At 38.4% G+C, this 21,667-nt stretch overlaps 2 protein-coding genes across 2 annotated transcripts; one reads left to right on the top strand and one right to left on the bottom strand.

The window, feature by feature from the left end:
* The first annotated feature begins 7,068 nt into the window (after positions 1-7,068).
* LOC149264531 (putative WD repeat-containing protein C2A9.03) lies at positions 7,069-7,398 on the top strand. Its single transcript, XM_089399335.1, has one exon. The coding sequence runs from the start codon at positions 7,069-7,071 to the stop codon at positions 7,396-7,398; it is 330 nt and encodes a 109-aa protein (XP_089255461.1).
* Positions 7,399-7,416: 18 nt separating this feature from the next.
* Positions 7,417-11,899, bottom strand: LOC149264530 (reticulon-like protein B21). The gene is made up of 7 exons (XM_089399325.1): positions 11,850-11,899; positions 11,341-11,472; positions 11,179-11,253; positions 10,735-10,885; positions 10,577-10,646; positions 8,402-8,467; positions 7,417-7,508 (listed from the first exon to the last, which is right to left on the bottom strand). Exons 1-7 carry the CDS (start codon positions 11,897-11,899, stop codon positions 7,417-7,419), a joined length of 636 nt encoding a protein of 211 aa, XP_089255451.1.
* Positions 11,900-21,667: the final 9,768 nt, after the last annotated feature.

Genomic DNA, 21,667 nt, shown 5'->3' with positions numbered 1-21,667 from the left:
TTGACATCATTTTCGCTGGGTTGCTGAAAAATGGGGAACCACAGAAACTACCCATGAACTATAGTTCACACAGAAATTGCTGCACCTTGATGCTAAAAATTGTCATGTTGGGTAACGTCGAAAAATTGCACAACATATTTCTCTCAGAAAAGACTCAAGATTATGTATGACCTTTACAAACTGGATAATACCAAGAAAATATTTCTTCTCTCTTCAATCCTGTGCATTACTATAAGTAAGCAGTGTAATGGTTGGAGAAGGTAACAATATGGCTGCATGGCTCACTGTGCTCATGAAGGTTTCAGGTATCTATGGCAGTGACGTCCATTTGAGGACACTATGGTTTGCAGACTTTACTGTAAAAGAGCCAATGGCGATTGCTCACGAGTGTGCTAGAACAATTAAGGAGGTTAGCTAGCAAAGTGAAACATCTAATTCCTGGTTACCACATAGCTTTGGAGGCTGGAATATTGGAATATTGTGTTGGGGATGTGAGAAATGTAAACAAGGTTCCTATAATTTGGGTTCTGAGATGAAGTTCTTTGCAATGCCTCTTGTGCATGGTTCCTTGGCCAATCGGATTGTTCCTTAGCAGAACAAAAGATCAGATAAGGACAATCCTACAAGCGAATGTTGTATTCATGGAAAATTTTAGGGGTTAATATTTGTAAGTGGACTAATTTTCTATGGTTTTTCCAAAAAAACAGATTCCCCAATTTCCATTTTTTTCTTAAAGTTATTAGCCAAACTTTTATAGTATAAAATTATTTTACCTTACAAATTTCCAAAATTGTATAAAGACTATATATAAAACTATTATAAATTTTCATGTTTTTATAGAGATATCAACAAACATTTTATAATTTGCAATTTGGAGACTAGTCAAATTCGCCAAAGTTTCTAAATTTTAAGACAAATTTTCATCCTTAAAATTTTCCATGATTGCATTAGCAACCTCCCAAGCTTTGAAGTTGGATGAACTGATTATCAATGGAGGTGTCACATCCATCTAAAACTGATGCAACCCAATTAGCTAAGACATTTGCAGAATCAGGATGTCAAACAGAGGTACTTGGACTTCTTGTAACATCAAGAAGAGACCTGAAGAACCAGTTTTTGGAAATTGATGTTGGCTTCAACACGATATGTAACGTGAATGCACAACTTAATATCTGAGCTTGTGGGTATCAGAGCAGGCCTGCCATTGCCTTCCCTGCGGGAAAATTTTGCGCAGCTTGCAGTTTATTTGTTGCATTCGAGTCACCATAAACAAGGGCCAAGGAAACAGCACCTAGCGAGTAGTTCCACCGCCTTACCCCGAACCACCTTATACTAACAGTTGTTGAACCATGGCATGCACCAGCTGCCAATGCACAATCTTGTAACAGGGAACACCAAACCTTACCAAACCTTAGCATACCCCTACAGATAATAAGAATTGAATCAATGTTAACATTAAAACGAAACCGTTGACGGTTACCGATAATGCAGCGGGCGTAAAAGCAATTTAAGTTATGGTCGAGCCTCTTCCGCCTCGGGAAGAGGCCAAATAAGACACACCTATGTCTGATAAACACAAGTTGCAATTGGTATTGCAGAAGCATCACTTATTTCGTGTGGACAATTTCTCATATCTAATTGGAGACTGTTTATTCGATAGTTTAGAACTTTTGCTAGATTTCCGATACACATCAGTGGAGCTAAGGAAAGGAACAATATAATATTTTAGAAACTGTCTCAAAAAACAAGATAGTGAGGCAATTTGGTCTTATGAACATGAACTGCATGAAGCCTCACTTAAAGAAATGCATAACATTAGCAACCGTGAAATCTATTTAGACAAAATGGCTAAATCTGCCTCAAACAATATACCCCCAGCATCTAGAGGTCTATGGGGAGATATTTTCTGCATCCATTGGCTATCAAACTGGTTGAAAATTCCAATTAGGGTTTGGTCCAAAACAAAGATGAGACTGTATTTGCACTTCAATTCAGGTATTACAACAAATACTCGTGACATACTGTTCCATGACGATGATCCTTTGAATGGGCACTTCGAGCCTTTGGTTCATAGGCAGCCTACAATTGGTTGTACCTTCCAACAACAAGCCAATACCTCAAAGAACAATATTGAACCACAACCTGAGACAAAATGTCAATCAATTGAAGCTAAATTAAAACCACCTTGTCACTTAAACAAGCATGTGCTTAAGGACATTGCTCAGAAAAATCCAAAAAGGCAAAACATAGGCATTCAATATAACAGAAGTACAATGGAACAACAAGTAATTCTAAACAACACAGAAGATATTTGTGACACACCGCACACAAAAGATGCTAGTGACACACGGAGGTTCCGATCACTTAGAAACTTGAAAGAACATATTAGAAGCAACAGACAAACAGAAATTGTAACTTCTTGTCGATTAGACAAACAATCAAAAAGGATATCTTTGCGTTTGCTTAAAGGCATCATTCGGAAAAATTTGAAAACACAGAAAATAAGACTTGCCTTCAACACAACAATAATGAAACAAGAAATAGTCATAGAAAACATGGACTACAGCCCATCTGCAAGAAGATCAACGGATCTATCAGCGCAATCAACGAACCAAGTAAAATTTGAGACACTGAGATTTCGATCACTTAGAAACTTGAAAAAACATATTAGAAACAACGCACAAACAGGAATTGTAATCCCTTGTTCATTAGGCAAAGAGACAAAAAGCTTATCTTTGCATTTGCTTAAAGGCATTATCCGGACAAAATCGAAAACGCAGAGAATAAGACTTGCATTCAACACAGCAACAATGAAACAAGAAATAGTCATAGAAAACATGGACTACAATCGATTTGCAACAACATCAAAGGATCGTTCAGCACAATCAAAGAAATCAGGAAAATCCGACCTATCGATTCAATCAAGATCAATGAACAAATTACCAGAATTATCAGAGTTTGATCAAATATATCAAAGACAAGTAAGTGACACACCTATTTTCAATTGTTCATCATGTGAAACAACTTTTTTCAAACGAGACATCTGCTTTGTGAAACAAGAATGTCAAGCAAAACAAAATAAGATTAGGAAACTATCAACTAGTTTCGAGAATGTTAAATCTCGTGTTGAAAATTGCTACATTTGTAAACATTGCAAAAAAGCAATTGAACATGAAACAATTGCTAAATATGCAGTTCCTGAACAGATAAGAAGAAACAATGGCACTAGAACACTGACAGAACTCACTGAACTAGAATCCCTGCATCAAGTTAACATTTAAGGTCTACTGACTCCTAGGCACATGAGATCTGCATGCTTAATCAAGGACATGTTGAGCAGCGTGTTTTCTATAGAGACGTCTGCCTGAAATCCCGTCTGAGCCATGTGGGCATGGACGCATTTACCATCTGCAAGGGCTTAGCAAAGAAGCATAAACAGAGGAGTCACACTGGTCACTCATTGATGATGCGAGTTGCGTTGCCATTGGTTTTAAGAGAAGCTGTGAAAGCAGTTGAAACAAGCAACTTATATTGATATCATATATGGTCATAGTAATGGGATTTATACATAACCAATACACGTGAACAAGTATAACACATGAATAACACATGAGTAACCATGATGATTACAGGAAGCGGGCATACTTCCAAAGCTAGTTCTGCCAATCCTGTATAGTGAGTCCCTCCGAAGCCTAAGTAAAGGTACAGGGCTCTCAGCCAGTTAACTATGGCCTGCAATATTACATGATATATTAGTGGAAAGGGTCATCCACAAGTCTATTGTGCCAACTTAGGAGATGTTGCAACATCTATTGAAGTTTTGGGCTTGCACCAGTTTCAGTAATACATAAATCGAGGGCTGTCGAATAATATAATATGCCCTGCAATATTTCAAAACAATGCACGAGTTTATGTTGCTAGCCCAAAATCACACAACTACAATAGAAATAGTCACATGAGCACTATATACCAAAGATCTGAACATTATTGAATAACTAACTTGCAGAGAATCATCATCAATTCAAGATACACCAGTTTATGTTGCTAGCCCAAAATCACACAACTGCAATAGAAATAGTCACATGAGCACTATATACCAAAGATCTGAACATTATTGAATAACTAACTTGCAGAGAATCATCATCAATTCAAGACACGAGTAACATGAAAACCGTCGTGAAGCTTACATTTGACCTTGAAAATAAGCATTTCTTATGACAGACTGTAACATGTGAAGAATACAAGATAAGCACGAATGCTAACAATTAGGACATTAGACCGGCATCCCAGCAGAGACGATAGAAGCATAAAAAATGCGAGTTGCACCACCATGGCAGACCCAAATGCATATTTGAAGCATCCGTCATACACCTGTAACAGAGAAGGAAGCGGGGAAATAAGACAATGCGTAAAATAATGCAAAAATAGGCTTGAGATTCAGAATTACTTGTTGTAGATTCATATGCTCTTCGTTAGAGATGTTATTGTTTTCTTGGTTTCTTTTTTCTTTGTCTTTCGACTTTTACGATGTCAATAATCAGAAGAGCCATGAGAACAAGTGCTAAGAGAAACAATGCCGCGAGTTGAGTAAGTTGGCTTATGCTAATGGATTCCATGTTATGTGAAGCGGGGAGATGTATGTGAATATCCAGGTGCAGAAGAGGCCAATTTATAAAAAAGTTCAACGTGTTTGTAAGCTGGTTTTAAGTGTGAATGGAGCTAAAATACTTGAAGCTCGGATGGAGCAGGCCAGTATTTAATGGTCGACATAAAACGAAAAGCTTACGTTAAGTGAGCAATCGGTGCAATTAAGTGATCTATATGACATGGGGAGCAAATGGCATATGGAATGATGTATGTGGCGGCAGAAGTAAATGTGAAATTAGGTGATGTATCTGACATCGGGCAATCTTGGTGGTAGATTGGGTCCAAGCTATTCTAATAAACAATTGGCTAGACAGGAGATCTATGTCAATATCTAGGTGTAGAAATAAGTACATATACGGATTGATTTGGAATGGAGCTTTAATACTTGAAGATCAGATTGGAGCAGGGCAGTATTTAATGATGGGCATAAAACGAAAACCTTACGTTAAGTGAGCGATCGGTGCAATTAAGTGATCGATCTGACATGGGGAGCAAATGGCATATGGAATGATGGATGTGGCGGCAGTAGTAAATGCGAAATTAGGTAGCTGTGGCCAGTGTGCCCACAAGAAGAGCATCTTAACCAGCCAAATTTCTTGAAGATAGCCCCTTTGAGCCTGTTGCGGTAGATTAAATATGTTGTTGTTATAGAAGACAGTAAGGCAAAACATATCCCACAACTGTCTGAGACATTGTTATCATACAATTGAGTCGTACTTGAATGTTATGTGTCCTATAGGCTTTCTTGAACATTATACAAAACATCCTTCTGTATAATTTTATATCAAAACCTGTTGCGGTAGATTAAATATGCTGCTGTTATAGAAGACAGTAAGGCAAAACATATCCCACAACTGTCTGAGACATTGTTATCATACAATTGAGTCGTACTTGAATGTTATGTGTCCTATAGGCTTTCTTGAACATTATACAAAACATCCTTCTGTATAATTTTATATCAAACCTCTGGATTGACTAAGCAAATAGGACTAGACAATACCGGTCAACACTGAATGTGGAACCATAATAGACAATGATTAACAGGTGAGGCTAGGTTTATGTTACCCTATTACCATTGACCTGTTGCTAGTAGTGATTTACGTATGAGAGTTGTGATCGAATACAGGAAACCCAGTAATATGCAACAACAACAATGGTCTAAGCAATGGGAATAGCACTAATCTAATGCTTATCTGACTAATCAAGTATGGATATCACATTACTCACCACTCTTTATCCCGAATCAATAGAGATCATAGGTAAGACGTATGGGTATAGAAGCTGTGTTTGAATCAACCAAGCTCGTGTATGTGCCTTATTTGCATGATATCACAACCTCTAAGCTCATATTGATGAGTAACAAGCCAATGTGTTTCATAGCTCAATGGGTACAGGTATGTCTAACACTCACTATGCTTATCTCCATAATGGAGCTGAATACCAACCTTATAAAGCTCTAAGCTAATATGGAAACATAGAACATCGAAGGGTAACAGCTCTGTATTCACTATTATAGCTTACCTATCACATGTATCTATACAGCAGGATATAGGATAGATGGATATGCTTTCATTACAGTTACTGCTTAGTTCTGCTCGTGTAATGACCCCTGAGATTACACTTATTCTTCATTAAAAAAATGAGAAGTTACATATTGCATTGCAGAAGCCCAAGACGAAGAGACAAAAAACTGGGACTGTCCGAAGGAGGACCCAAGAAACAGAAAGATAGATTAATGAAAGAATAAAGACAACACATTTATACCGGGCCTAGCCTAAACAGAAGAACAAAAGGAGAATCAGACTGAGAAACAGAAGCATACCTGAGAGAGAGAGTCGAAACAGGGGAATTAGAAAACAAGGAGCCTGAAGTCCAAACTACATTCTGCCAGGACAGAGAGGGATACTTCTCTATACTTTTGTCTAGCCTTATTTTCTGTAGCTGCTATGCAGAATCTGACTGAGTCCATTTTTATCATGGGGTTCGTGCTATATAGTGGAGCAACTCAGTTCATGATTTCAAGTAGTGATTGTGGTATACTGAGTATTTGTGGTGAGAGATTTGCATTGATTAGGAACTTCTCCTTCCCCATATCTGTTAATGTAAGTGCATTGTGATTTCACTGCACTACGATCAAGTGTCCTTTTATTTTGTTTCTTCTTTATCAATCCGACCCGTAAGATGAATGATCCTCAAAATACTTCTTGCAGTCCAGATGAAAAGCCTGCTTCTTGTCGCTAGGGATAATGCTAAGGGCTTTCTTTCAGACTATATAAGATTTTTTTATGAGAAATTATGCTGTGGTGCATGGTTTTTGCTCAGTATGTGCTTTCAACATTGACCTCACACATATTAAGTTTAAAACTTAACTGTACCGCAAGATGGTGTTTATATGTAATGCAAGTATATGTTCATTGCATAATGCATTTTGCAGACTATTGGGATTACTCATTTGCTTCTTCATGGCATCTCGATGGTCAAATAATGCTAAAACACTTTACCCTTTTTGAAGTTCTCCAGGGCCAGTTAGGTGCCATACGTTCTATAAGGTTCTCATCATGTGGAAAGCTTATGGCCATGGCTGAGCTAGCTGATTTTGTCCAAATATATGATATAAAGCAGAACTATAATATAATTGATTTCTCAGGGGAAATGGCTGGAATGTCAATCAGTCCAGAAACAGAAGCAAATTTTATTGGTGTGGCTCAACAAATGTATGCGAACACGCTCAAAATAAAGTATGCTGCATGAATAATATGATGGTTATGATTAGATATCGATGCACCATCTGAGTAACCACGCAGCTGACAGTTGAGCCAAGATGTAGCCATCCTGCATTTTGACAAGTATGATTTCAGATTCTGTTTACCAAATCCTTAACTATGAATTATGAAAATTGAATATCAATAATTCAAATTTTAATTTGGCAATGAAAAGTCCTTATTTTTTAATAATTCCTTATGCGTTGGTTACTATGTAGTAAAATAGTTACAATTTAACATAGATATGTTAACATAAAAATTCTATAAAATACTATTAGTGTTGAAGCTAGAGAAATAGTAATATGGCGGTCTATTTGTAAGAGGTTTTTATTTCATATTTTTTCCTTTAAAATTAGCAAAAACTTGTTAGAATTATAAATGTGATTGCTCTTCACAGTTAGAATATCCCCACAGATTTTTCGATACATTAAAAAATAAATTTTAAATTTTAAAAATACAATATAATCAAATTCAAACCATCCACTTTAGCCATCGTAAATGCATAACTGACAAACGGTACAACCTACATGAATGGAAATGAGTATAGAGGTTGTTCTCTTTTGCTACATGCTACTTGCTCAAATACTTAATTAGGCCTGTCACTGTTCTATTTTGCTACGACCTAATCGCCCTGATATAATTAGATGTGTTGAATGATTATAACATAGACAAAGCACTGTAAGTATAAGAGACCACCTTATCTAGTTTTGGCCTCTCTGTAAGCTTCCAACAAGTTAGAGTTCGAACATCGAAACTAGACTTAACAAATTATGCATCAATTAAGCGAGAGAAGAAAGAAAGAACTACATGAGATTTGAGCATATTCAAAAACCAACTTCAAAATCCAGCATGCAATTAATGATGCAATGGAAGGTGAGCTTGGAACTTACAAAGCTTTGCTAGAGTCCATATGGTCATTTTCTAGTGAAGCCTTCTTTCAATTTGCACTCTCAAAAGAGACATCAACTTGTAAAAGACACATCATGACATACCATATATGTGCAACTGAACAGAGTAGCATGCATAGAGTTTCGGTATAGTAAAGATGGCAAAGAATGCTGTTAGAAACACAAAGTGAAATTCCAATGCCATTAGTTATGAATTGTGATAAGTGTTGCAAAAGAGTCTACTACAATAACAACCCAATAGCCAAAATAAAGAGAAACGTAGGACTTTTACATCAGATCACTCCTGACCTACTAAAATGAACATAGTTGGAATACAACTATCTATGATTTACCATCAACATTTGTGACTTGGCTTTACAATGTGAGTACTAGTTGGCATAGATGGTAGTACTACCTTGGGCCTCCCCTGCCCGTTTCACAAAACAATAAGCTCCTGACACTCGCATTGGTTATCTCTGAGGCTGAGAAGCCTCCTGAGCCTAACAAGGATACAGAAATGGGCAGGAACCCATCATCACAAACCACAAGCACAGTTGCAGGCTACCCCACAAAGACAAGGATGACCCTCCATAAGCATGTTCCCCGCAGTGACATGACTAGTAAACTCTTTTATGCAGGTAAGGCCACTAGTGAGATTTGGAAATTTTGATTGTGGACTTAATGGTATTTTGTGCTTGGCCTCTATTAGTTCAAGGAAACATTTTATTCAACAAAAACCAACCTCTATTTCACTACTTTATGTTATTTGCTTCTAAAATGGTTAATAGATTTGGCTAACAACATAGTGGCAAAAAACTGGTGATGGTATTTTTCCCTTTTTATTAGTCCAGGTACTAAAATGATTGAAAAACAGCCACGTTAGTTAACATTTGCATTGACTAGACCAGGCTTCAAATCAGGGTTGAAAATTGTTTTTTTTTTAACATATGGTTCTGGGATGCTAAGCATTGAAAAAAAGCCAAGTTAGTTAACATTTCCATTGACTAGACCAGACTTCAAATTAATGTTAATATTTTTTTGTAACATGTAGATTTGGGATGCTAAGCACTTAAATTTTGTTGTAAATATGTATTTCTCGAAATTAAAAAGTGTCTACTTTATCATTTCTCTTTATTCCATTTACCTTTTTTACTTATTTGAGGTCCAAAAATTTTAACTAAGGACAAGTAATTGCACCCAAAGAAGCAGCATTATATAGCCCAGGTGAGGGCAAGGGTAATCCATCAACTATCCAAAATTATGTGTACCTTTGTATTTACCAGTATATTGTATCTAGAGAGTGCGTTGGGTACATTGAACACAAATACTGGCCTAACCCATCTAAACTCAGATCTAACATGCCCTTCAAGAATGCAATCCGGAGCGATGTTGCCAACACTGGCAAGGGTCCGAAAAACCAAAATATAAGAAAAATCACAAAAACATTGGTAAAAATTGGCATCGACAAAACTAAGATACCACCAAAATATTAGTAAGAATTGGCAAACATCGGCTATGCCAAAAAATCACAAAAACAGGATAAAATCAGGATGCTCGCAACACTAATCTGGAGTACAAGCATGGTCAATTTATCATATAATGACACTTATACAACTTGAAGCTTCAAAACCTCAAGGTATTACATAACAGACCCTGGTTTACAGGTTTTTGCTGGTTACACATTTAATTGCATCAATATAAATAACTTGTAATGTACTCTTACAGCTCCAGGTGGATAAGATGTTGAGTGCATACTTGCCAAAACTAAAATGAAAAAAAACAGAATCGGACCTCTAATGTCAAGAAAAGGGAACAGATAATCTAAATAAACTAGCGTAGATATATCTTAAGCTCAGATCTTTTAAGCACCTGGAGGTTTGCCCCTTTATCCCTCTGCTGGGTGATTTAATCATCTCAGAGCTTACATCATGTCTTCTTGTTGTTATGTTTTGCTACATGCTACTTGCTCAAATACTTAATTAGGCCTGTCACTGTTCTATTTTGCTACGACCTAATCGCCCTGATATAATTAGATGTGTTGAATGATTATAACATAGACAAAGCACTGTAAGTATAAGACACCACCTTATCTAGTTTTGGACTCTCTGTAAGCTTCCAACAAGTTCAGAGTTCGAACATCGAAACTAGACTTAACAAATTATGAATCAATTAAGCGAGAGAAGAAAGAAAGAACTACATGAGATTTGAGCATATTCAAAAACCAACTTCAAAATCCAGCATGCAATTAATGATGCAATGGAAGGTGAGCTTGGAACTTACAAAGCTTTGCTAGAGTCCATATGGTCATTTTCTGCCCACACTGTGCAAGCAACCAAATAATAGATGCCAACTGCCAAAAAATTTCCTTCTAAGGTTTAAGATGCAGAAAAGAAAACCCAAGAACTGGAGAACCGAGATCTGTTTATCAAATAATGTACCTTCATAGTGGTAGCTGGATCGCCTGAAAAGAGTTCTCGGAGCTTGGCAAGCAATCCATTGACAAATGAAAGCACCAATCTAATGATAGAAAGTGCATAGGCCTCACTAATTGCTTCATAATTTACAAGGCTGCAGTCTTGTTCAAGTCCCCTGGCCAACATTAAATCTCATAAATCAGTACTTATCAATCTTTCACTTGGATCATTTTTTTAAAGCCTTGGAAAGGCACATTCTGCTGGAAACAACCTGTTCAATACCAGGAGGTGCTCAAAATCAAAATAAATAAATAAACAAAGCAAAATATTTGACGATTCGTGCAAGGGTAGAAATAATAACCGAGTGAAATGACCTTACAGAACATCCTTCAATGTGGCTACCGAGATAAAAGAAACAGGAATGTATTCATATGCCTGGAAAATGTTGAGAAAGAGAGAGCTTGTTACCTTTGCAAAATGTTCTTGTAGAAGAAAACTGCAGCCAGGTATACAAGGGCTAAGTATGATACAAAGGTAACCAAGCTGCAACAAAATTCCACAACATTGTCAGGCGTTATCCATCTTTATCAGTGACATATTTCAGTAAATAATCAAGAAAAAGTTCTAGACCTGAAATGCAAGTCCTGGGTAAAGGATGAAGATATGACACAAAACGAGCCGATTCCAAACATTAATGCTGATTTCGGAGTATCCTTCCACATGATCAAATCAGCTGGAACACCACTAGCATTTAACCCCGTGCTATTTGAAATAATGATTAGTTCAATAATCAGTTTTTTAGTTAGAATAGCCCTCTAACTAAGTAAGCTTAAGAAAATTATCTCACCATTTAGTCAGATCAGATTGGGCCTCCTTCAATCCGCTCCGTCTGTAGATCGACACTGATAAATTAAATAAATATAATGCGTGGAATAAAATAAAAATAATAAAAAAAAAAGTTAGTGGACTATGTGGGCCTTCGCATGAGAGCCACATGCCTTAACCACTCTATCCTCTATCACCATTACATAGCATGCAATCCGTAACAGCGCCACTTAAATTTTGCATCAAGCTAACATATGTAACTCAGTTCAGAAAGCCAGCGTTTAATTCTGCAATGAATGTTCATTGAGCTTTACCTTTCGTGGCTTGAAAATGAAAAAGCTGTCTCTGTTTTCCTCACTGCCATCGTTTTCCGAATTTGTCAGCGCGATTCCATTGTTTATCTCATTCTCTGAAACTGTTTGTGTGATGCCAACAGAGCGAGTTTCGAGAGGGAAACATAGCACCCACTTTGCAGAATTCATGGATTTCCCCCAAATCCATCTTGTCTCCTTAATTTCCACAAAGGTTGCCACCAAACACCCCACAAAAATGGCGACCCGAATCACTAGTAGTCGCAAATTTTAAAATGCTGGAATTGGGCCCAAGGGCAAGGGTTTCTTCCTGAAAATGGGAACCAGTTTGAGGAACAAAATGGCGAAGATATATAGAGAAGTAGAGCTGAGCAGGAACGGCCATGAAGATCCCCAGGCATTATGATCCCATCTAAAGTGCACAATTAAGGCATGATCCGGGAGCCAATATGTCGTCAGCGTACGGGAAATTGAGGATATCGCCTGAATTACCTTAACCCCCATCAAATCATCTTAGGCGATGGCCCAACAGATGGTGTTGCTAATTTATAAGCTGAGGGGAGTGCTGCTTGCCCAGTCCCAACCTGTGTCAGTTTGTCTTGTTCTTCCAGCTTAGACCCGTCTGTTGTCGTTGTTCCAGTTGAATATCGAATCCTTTCGCCTAGTTCCATATCCATAGGAAAAGGTGCTTCTGGCATTCCAACTAAAATAACAGGGAGAACCAGTTCAGTTTGATTCAATCTCCACCGCAGCGACAGGACCAGGTTCAGGTTATATGGATCCAGAGCTACCAGCATCATATTGAAATCCCTTGCCATTAGTTTTCCATTAGTTTGACCGCGTAGCAGAACCGGTCCTAAACCCTGAATAATTACTGTTTGCTTTGCTCACATCGCATTCGCGGGATTAATAACGAAGCTAGGCAACTACGGGCAGTGAAAGTTGAAATTCAACCAGATATTCTTACCTTCGCCAGAAGTATGTTTTATTTTAGGTTCGCTGGCGACACTGCGAATGGAAAGGAGTGGACACGGGCAGCCAGAGCGAGGAAATCTCCCCAGCCATGGCTTCAGCTTCGTTCCAGTAAAACTCGATCGATGAGCAAGGGATCCCCAGTTACACTCAGAACGAAGGAGAAACGCATGCGCCTCACCGCACGAGGTTGGCATCTCTTCTCTTCGTTTAACGAGATTCGATCCCGCGACCTCTGAGTTCGCTGCATAGACTCGAGAGTGTTTTCTACTGGAAGAGTAACATGAAATGGTTGAAGCCTGTAGCGATTGTCACGGTAAATAAAGATTTCACATCTGAGATGCAGATGAGGTCACGGATCGTCTCAGTAAATGAAGTTTTCACAACGGCTGTATAGTTATAATACATCATTTATGCATCTGAGCTTGTGGGTATCAGAGCAGACCTGCCATTGCCTTCCCTGCGGGAAACTTTTGCGCAGCTTGCAGTTTATTTGTTGCATTCAAGTCACCATAAATAAGGGCCGAGGAAACAACACTTAGCGAGCAGTTCCACCGCCTTACCCCGAACCACCTTATACTAACAGCTGTTGAACCATGGCATGCACCAGCTCCCAATGCACAATCTTGTAACAGGGAACACCAAACCTTACCAAACCTTAGCATACCCCTGTAGATAATAAGAATCGAATTAATGTTAAAATTAAAACGAAACCGTTGACGGTTACCGATAATGCAGCGGGCGTAAAAGCAATTTAAGTTATGGTCAAGCCTCTTCCGCCTCGGGAAGAGGCCAAATAAGATGGCAAAACCTCAGGTGCAAATGAAACCTAGGTTAGCTCGGCACATCCTCGCACAAGGCATTTCCAAACTTTAGGATAATCAGCGAATAACATGGCGCAACGACTTGGTAAAAATTGGCATCGACAAAACTAAGATACCACCAAAATATTAGTAAGAATTGGCAAACATCGGCTATGCCAAAAAATCACAAAAACAGGATAAAATCAGGATGCTCTCAACACTAATCTGGAGTACAGGCATGGTCAATTTATCATATAATGACACTTATACAACTTGAAGCTTCAAAACCTCAAGGTATTACATAACAGACCCTGGTTTACAGGTTTTTGCTGGTTACACGTTTAATTGCACCAATATAAATAACTTGTAATGTACTCTTACAGCTCCAGGTGGATAAGATGTTGAGTGCATACTTGCCAAAACTAAAATGAAAAAAAACAGCATCGGACCTCTAATGTCAAGAAAAGGGAACAAATAATCTAAATAAACTAGCGTAGATATATCTTAAGCTCAGATCTTTTAAGCACCTGGAGGTTTGCCCCTTTATCCCTCTGCTGGGTGATTTAATCATCTCAGAGCTTACATCATGTCTTCTTGTTGTTCTGTTTTGCTACATGCTACTTGCTCAAATACTTAATTAGGCCTGTCACTGTTCTATTTTGCTACGACCTAATCGCCTTGATATAATTAGATGTGTTGAATGATTATAACATAGACAAAGCACTGTAAGTATAAGACACCACCTTATCTAGTTTTGGACTCTCTGTAAGCTTCCAACAAGTTCAGAGTTCGAACATCGAAACTAGACTTAACAAATTATGAATCAATTAAGCGAGAGAAGAAAGAAAGAACTACATGAGATTTGAGCATATTCAAAAACCAACTTCAAAATCCAGCATGCAATTAATGATGCAATGGAAGGTGAGCTTGGAACTTACAAAGCTTTGCTAGAGTCCATATGGTCATTTTCTGCCCACACTGTGCAAGCAACCAAATAATAGATGCCAACTGCCAAAAAATTTCCTTCTAAGGTTTAAGATGCAGAAAAGAAAACCCAAGAACTGAAGAACCGGAGATCTGTTTATCAAATAATGTACCTTCATAGTGGTAGCTGGATCGCCTGAAAAGAGTTCTCGAAGCTTGGCAAGCAATCCATTGACAAATGAAAGCACCAATCTAATGATAGAAAGTGCATAGGCCTCACTAATTGCTTCATAATTTACAAGGCTGCAGTCTTGTTCAAGTCCCCTGGCCAACATTAAATCTCATAAATCAGTACTTATCAATCTTTCACTTGGATCATTTTTTTAAAGCCTTGGAAAGGCACATTCTGCTGGAAACAGCCTGTTCAATACCAGGAGGTGCTCAAAATCAAAATAAATAAATAAACGAAGCAAAATATTTGACGATTCGTGCAAGGGTAGAAATAATAACCGAGTGAAATGACCTTACAGAACATCCTTCAATGTGGCTACCGAGATAAAAGAAACAGGAATGTATCCATATGCCTGGAAAATGTTGAGAAAGAGAGAGCTTGTTACCTTTGCAAAATGTTCTTGTAGAAGAAAACTGCAGCCAGGTATACAAGGGCTAAGTATGATACAAAGGTAACCAAGTTGCAACAAAATTCCACAACATTGTCAGGCGTTATCCATCTTTATCAATGACATATTTCAGTAAATAATCAAGAAAAAGTTCTAGACCTGAAATGCAAGTCCTGAGTAAAGGATGAAGATATGACACAAAACGAGCCGATTCCAAACATTAATGCTGATTTCGGAGTATCCTTCCACATGATCAAATCAGTTGGAACACCACTAGCATTTAACCCCGTGCTATTTGAAATAATGATTAGTTCAATAATCAGTTTTTTAGTTAGAATAGCCCTCTAACTAAGTAAGCTTAAGAAAAGTATCTCACCATTCAATCAGATCAGATTGGGCCTCCTTCAATCCGCTCCGTCTGTAGATCGAACCTGATAAATTAAATAAATATAATGCGTGGAATAAAATAAAAATAAAAATAAAAAGTTAGTGGACTATGTGGGCCTTCGCATGAGAGCCACATGCCTTAACCACTCTATCCTCTATCACCATTACATAGCATGCAATCCGTAACAGCGCCACTTAAATTTTGCATCAAGCTAACATATGTAACTCAGTTCAGAAAGCCAGCGTTTAATTCTGCAATGAATGTTCATTGAGCTTTACCTTTCATGGCTTGAAAATGAAAAAGCTGTGTCTGTTTTCCTCACTGCCACCGTTTTCCGAATTTGTCAGCGCGATTCCATTGTTTATCTCATTCTCTGAAACTGTTTGTGTGATGCCAACAGAGCAAGTTCTGAGAGGGAAACAGAGCACCCACTTTGCAGAATTCATGGATTTCCCCCAAATCCATCTTGTCTCCTTAATTTCCACAGAGGTTGCCACCAAACACCCCACAAAAATGGCGACCCGAATCGCTAGTAGTCCAAAATTTTAAAATGCTGGAATTGGGCCCAAGGGCAAGGGTTTCTTCCTGAAAATGAGAACCAGTTTGAGGAACAAAATGGCGAAGATATATTGAGAAGTAGAGTTGAGCAGGAACAGCCATGAAGATCCCCAGGCATTATGATCCCATCTAAAGTGCACAATTAAGGCATGATCTGCGAGCCAATATGTCGTCAGCGTACGGGAAATTGAGGATATCGCCTGAATTACCTTAACCCCCATCAAATCAGCTTAGGCGATGGCCCAACATATGGTGTTGCTAATTTATAAGCTGAGGGGAGTGTTTCTTTCCTAGTCCCAACCTGTGTCAGTTTGTCTTGTTCTTCCAGCTTAGACCCGTCTGTTGTCGTTTTTCCAGTTGAATATCGAATCCTTTCGCCTAGTTCCATATCCATAGGAAAAGGTGCTTCTGGCATTCCAAATAAAATAACAGGGAGAACCAGGTTCAGTTTGATTCAATCTCCACCGTAGCGACAGGACCAGGTTCAGGTTATACGGATCCAGAGCTACGAGCATCATATTGAAATCCCTTGCCATTAGTTTGCCATTAGTTTGACCGCGTAGCAGAACCGGTCCTAAACCCTGAATAATTACTGTTTGCTTTGCTCACATCGCATTTGCGGGCTTAATAACGAAGCTAGGCAACTACGGGCAGTGAAAGTTGAAATTCAACCAGATATTCTTACCTTCACCATAAGTATGTTTTATTTTAGGTTCGCTGGCGACGCTGCGAATGGAAAGGAGTGGACACGGGCAGCCAGAGTGAGGAAATCTCCCCAGCCATGGCTTCAGCTTCGTTCCAGTAAAACTCGATCGATGAGCAAGGGATCCCCGGTTACACTCAGAACGAAGGAGAAACGCATGCGCCTCACCGCACGAGGCTGCCATCTCTTCTCTTCGTTTAACGAGATTCGATCCCGCGACCTCTGAGTTCGCTGCACAGACTCGAGAGTGTTTTCTACTGGAAGAGTAACATGAAATGGTTGAGATGTAGATCAGGTTCGGTGGGCCTGTAGCGATCGTCACGGTAAATAAAGATTTCACATCTGAGATGCAGATGAGGTTCGGTGGCCTGCACGGATCGTCTCAGTAAATGAAGTTTTCACAACGGTTGTATAGTTATAATACATCATTTATGCATCTGAGCTTGTGGGTATCAGAGCAGGCCTGCCATTGCCTTCCCGCGGGAAACTTTTGCGCAGCTTGCAGTTTATTTGTTGCATTCGATTCACCATAAACAAGGGCCGAGGAAACAACACCTAGCGAGCAGTTCCACCGCCTTACCCCAAACCACCTTATACTAACAGCTGTTGAACCATGGCATGCACCAGCTGCCAACATTTAAGGTCTAGGGATAAAGATCTACTAGTTCTGCCAATCCTGTATAGTGAGTCCCTCCGAAGCCTAAGTAAAGGTACAGGGCTCTCAGCCAGCCAGGAAGACAAAATCAGAAGAGCCATGAGAACAAGTGCTAAGAGAATGCTGAAGGCCCAAGGCTGAAGTACCAGTTTCGGTAACGTATATAGGGGGGTTGCTATATCAGTGTTTTGATAAGACCTGTAAGTAGAGACTGCGTCAACTTCTTCTGAAACTCAGACAACAGGCAATGATAAATGTCAAAATAGTAAACAAGAAAGAGTGTAAGACTGTAGAACAGATCAATGAAATAGGGATCAAACACGAGCTCCTCCAAATAAACTCAAGTTGTTTCATTAACTATGGCCTGCAATATTACATGATATATTACTGGAAAGGGTCATCCACAAGCCTATTGTGCCAACTCAGGAGATGTACTGCAATAGAAATAGTCACATGAGCACTATATACCAAAGATCTGAACATTATTGAATAACTAACTTGCAGAGAATCATCATCAATTCAAGATACACCAGTTTATGTTGCTAGCCCAAAATCACACAACTGCAATAGAAATAGTCACATGAGCACTATATACCAAAGATCTGAACATTATTGAATAACTAACTTGCAGAGAATCATCATCAATTCAAGACACGAGTAACATGAAAACCTCCGTGAAGCTTACATTTGACCTTGAAAATAAGCATTTCTTACGACAGACTGTAACATGTGAAGAATACAAGATAAGCATGAATGCTAACAATTAGGACATTAGACCGGCATCCCAGCAGAGACGATAGAAGCATAAAAAATGCAAGTTGCACCACCATGGCAGACCCAAATGCATATTTGAAGCATCCGTCGTACACCTGTAACAGAGAAGGAAGCGGGGAAATAAGACAATGCGTAAAATAATGCAAAAATAGGCTTGAGATTCAGAATTACTTGTTGTAGATTCATATGCTCTTCGTTAGAGATGTTATTGTTTTCTTGGTTTCTTTTTTCTTTGTCTTTCGACTTTTACGATGTCAATAATCAGAAGAGCCATGAGAACAAGTGCTAAGAGAAACAATGCCGCGAGTTGAGTAAGTTGGCTTATGCTAATGGATTCCATGTTATGTGAAGCAGGGAGATGTATGTGAATATCCAGGTGCAGAAGAGGCCAATTTATAAAAAAGTTCAACGTGTTTGTAAGCTGGTTTTAAGTGTGAATGGAGCTAAAATACTTGAAGCTCGGATGGAGCAGGCCAGTATTTAATGGTCGGCACAAAACGAAAAGCTTACGTTAAGTGAGCAATCGGTGCAATTAAGTGATCTATATGACATGGGGAGCAAATGGCATATGGAATGATGTATGTGGCGGCATAAGTAAATGTGAAATTAGGTGATGTATCTGACATCGGGCAATCTTGGTGGCAGATTGTGTCCAAGCTATTCTAATAAACAATTGGCTAGACAGGAGATCTATGTCAATATCTAGGTGCAGAAATAAGTACATATACGGATTGATTTGGAATGGAGCTGAAATACTTGAAGATCAGATTGGAGCAGGGAAGTATTTAATGATGGGCATAAAACGAAAACCTTACGTTAAGTGAGCGATCGGTGCAATTAAGTGATCGATCTGACATGGGGAGCAAATGGCATATGGAATGATGGATGTGGCGGCAGTAGTAAATGCGAAATTAGGTAGCTGTGGCCAGTGTGCCCACAAGAAGAGCATCTTAACCAGCCAAATTTCTTGAAGATAGCCCCTTTGAGCCTGTTGCGGTAGATTAAATATGCTGCTGTTATAGAAGACAGTAAGGCAAAACATATCCCACAACTGTCTGAGACATTGTTATCATACAATATGCTGCTGTTATAGAAGACAGTAAGGCAAAACATATCCCAAAACTATCTGAGACATTGTTATCATACAATTGAGTCGTACTTGAATGTTATGTGTCCTATAGGCTTTCTTGAACATTATACAAAACATCCTTCTGTATAATTTTATATCAAACCTCTGGATTGACTAAGCAAATAGGACTAGACAATACCGGTCAACACTGAATGTGGAACCATAATAGACAATGATTAATAGGTGAGGCTAGGTTTATGTTACCCTATTACCATTGACCTGTTGCTAGTAGTGATTTACATATGAGAGTTGTGATCGAATACAGGAAACCCAGTAATATGCAACAACAGCAATGGTCTAAGCAATGGGAATAGCACTAATCTAATGCTTATCTGACTAATAAGGTATGGATATCACATTACTCACCACTCTTTATCCCGAATCAATAGAGATCATAGGTAAGACGTATGGGTATAGAAGCTGTGTTTGAATCAACCAAGCTCGTGTATGTGCCTTATTTGCATGATATCACAACCTCTAAGCTCATATTGATGAGTAACAAGCCAATGTGTTTCATAGCTCAATGGGTACAGGTATGTCTAACACTCACTATGCTTATCTCCATAATGGAGCTGAATACCAACCTTATAAAGCTCTAAGCTAATATGGAAACATAGAACATCGAAGGGTAACAGCTCTGTATTCACTATTATAGCTTACCTATCACATGTATCTATACAACAGGATATAGGATAGATGGATATGCTTTCATTACAGTTACTGCTTAGTTCTGCTCGTGTAATGACCCCTGAGATTACACTTATTCTTCATTAAAAAAATGAGAAGTTACATATTGCATTGCAGAAGCCCAAGACGAAGAGACAAAAAACTGGGACTGTCCGAAGGAGGACCCAAGAAATAGAAAGATAGATTAATGAAAGAATAAAGAAAACACATTTATACCGGGCCTAGCCTAAACAGAAGAACAAAAGGAGAATCAGACTGAGAAATAGAAGCATACCTGAGAGAGAGAGTCGAAATAGGGGAATTAGAAAACAAGGAGCCTGAAGTCCAAACTACATTCTGCCAGGACAGAGAGGGATACTTCTCTATACTTTTGTCTAGCCTTATTTTCTGTAGCTGCTATGCAGAATCTGACTGAGTCCATTTTTATCATGCGGTTCGTGCTATATAGTGGAGCAACTCAGTTCATGATTTCAAGTAGTGATTGTGGTATAGTGAGTATTTGTGGTGAGAGATTTGCATTGATTAGGAACTTCTCCTTCCCCATATCTGTTAATGTAAGTGCATTGTGAATTCACTGCACTACGATCAAGTGTCCTTTTATTTTGTTTCTTCTTTATCAATCCGACCCGTAAGATGAATGATCCTCAAAATACTTCTTGCATTCCAGATGAAAAGCCTGCTTCTTGTTGCTAGGGATAATGCTAAGGGCTTTCTTTCAGACTATATAAGATTTTTTTATGAGAAATTATGCTGTGGTGCATGGTTTTTGCTCAGTATGTGCTTTCAACATTGACCTCACACATATTAAGTTTAAAACTTAACTGTACCGCAAGATGGTGTTTATATGTAATGCAAGTATATGTTCATTGCATAGTGCATTTTGCAGACTTTTGGGATTACTCATTTGCTTCTTAATGGCATCTCGATGGTCAAATATATGCTAAAACACTTTACCCTTTTTGAAGTTCTCCAGGGCCAGTTAGGTGCCATACGTTCTATAAGGTTCTCATCATGTGGAAAGCTTATGGCCATGGCTGAGCTAGCTGATTTTGTCCAAATATATGATATAAAGCAGAACTATAATATAATTGATTTCTCAGGGGAAATGGCTAGAATGTCAATCAGTCCAGAAACAGAAGCAAATTTTATTGGTGTGGCTCAACAAATGTATGGGAACACGCTCAAAATAAAGTATGCTGCATGAATAATATGATGGTTATGATTAGATATCGATGCACCATCTGAGTAACCATGCAGCTGACAGTTGAGCCAGGATGTAGCCATCCTGCATTTTGACAAGTATGATTTCAGATTCTGTTTACCAAATCCTTAACTATGAATTATGAAAATTGAATATCAATAATTCAAATTTTAATTTGGCAATGAAAATTCCTTATTTTTTAATAATTCCTTATGCATTTGTTACTATGTAGTAAAATCGTTACAATTTAACATAGATATGTTAACATAAAAATTCTATAAAATACTATTAGTGTTGAAGCTAGAGAAATAGTAATATGGCGGTCTATTTGTAAGAGGTTTTTATTTCATATTTTTTCCTTTAAAATTAGCAAAAACTTGTTAGAATTATAAATGTGATTGCTCTTC

Source organism: Pinus tabuliformis, chromosome 6 (assembly GCF_031772625.1).
Source record: "Pinus tabuliformis cultivar Carrire ecotype Pingquan chromosome 6, CPIR1, whole genome shotgun sequence".
Taxonomy (NCBI): domain Eukaryota; kingdom Viridiplantae; phylum Streptophyta; class Pinopsida; order Pinales; family Pinaceae; genus Pinus; species Pinus tabuliformis.
Note: the sequence above shows the minus strand (reverse complement) of the source record. Positions and strands in the feature narration are given on the sequence as shown.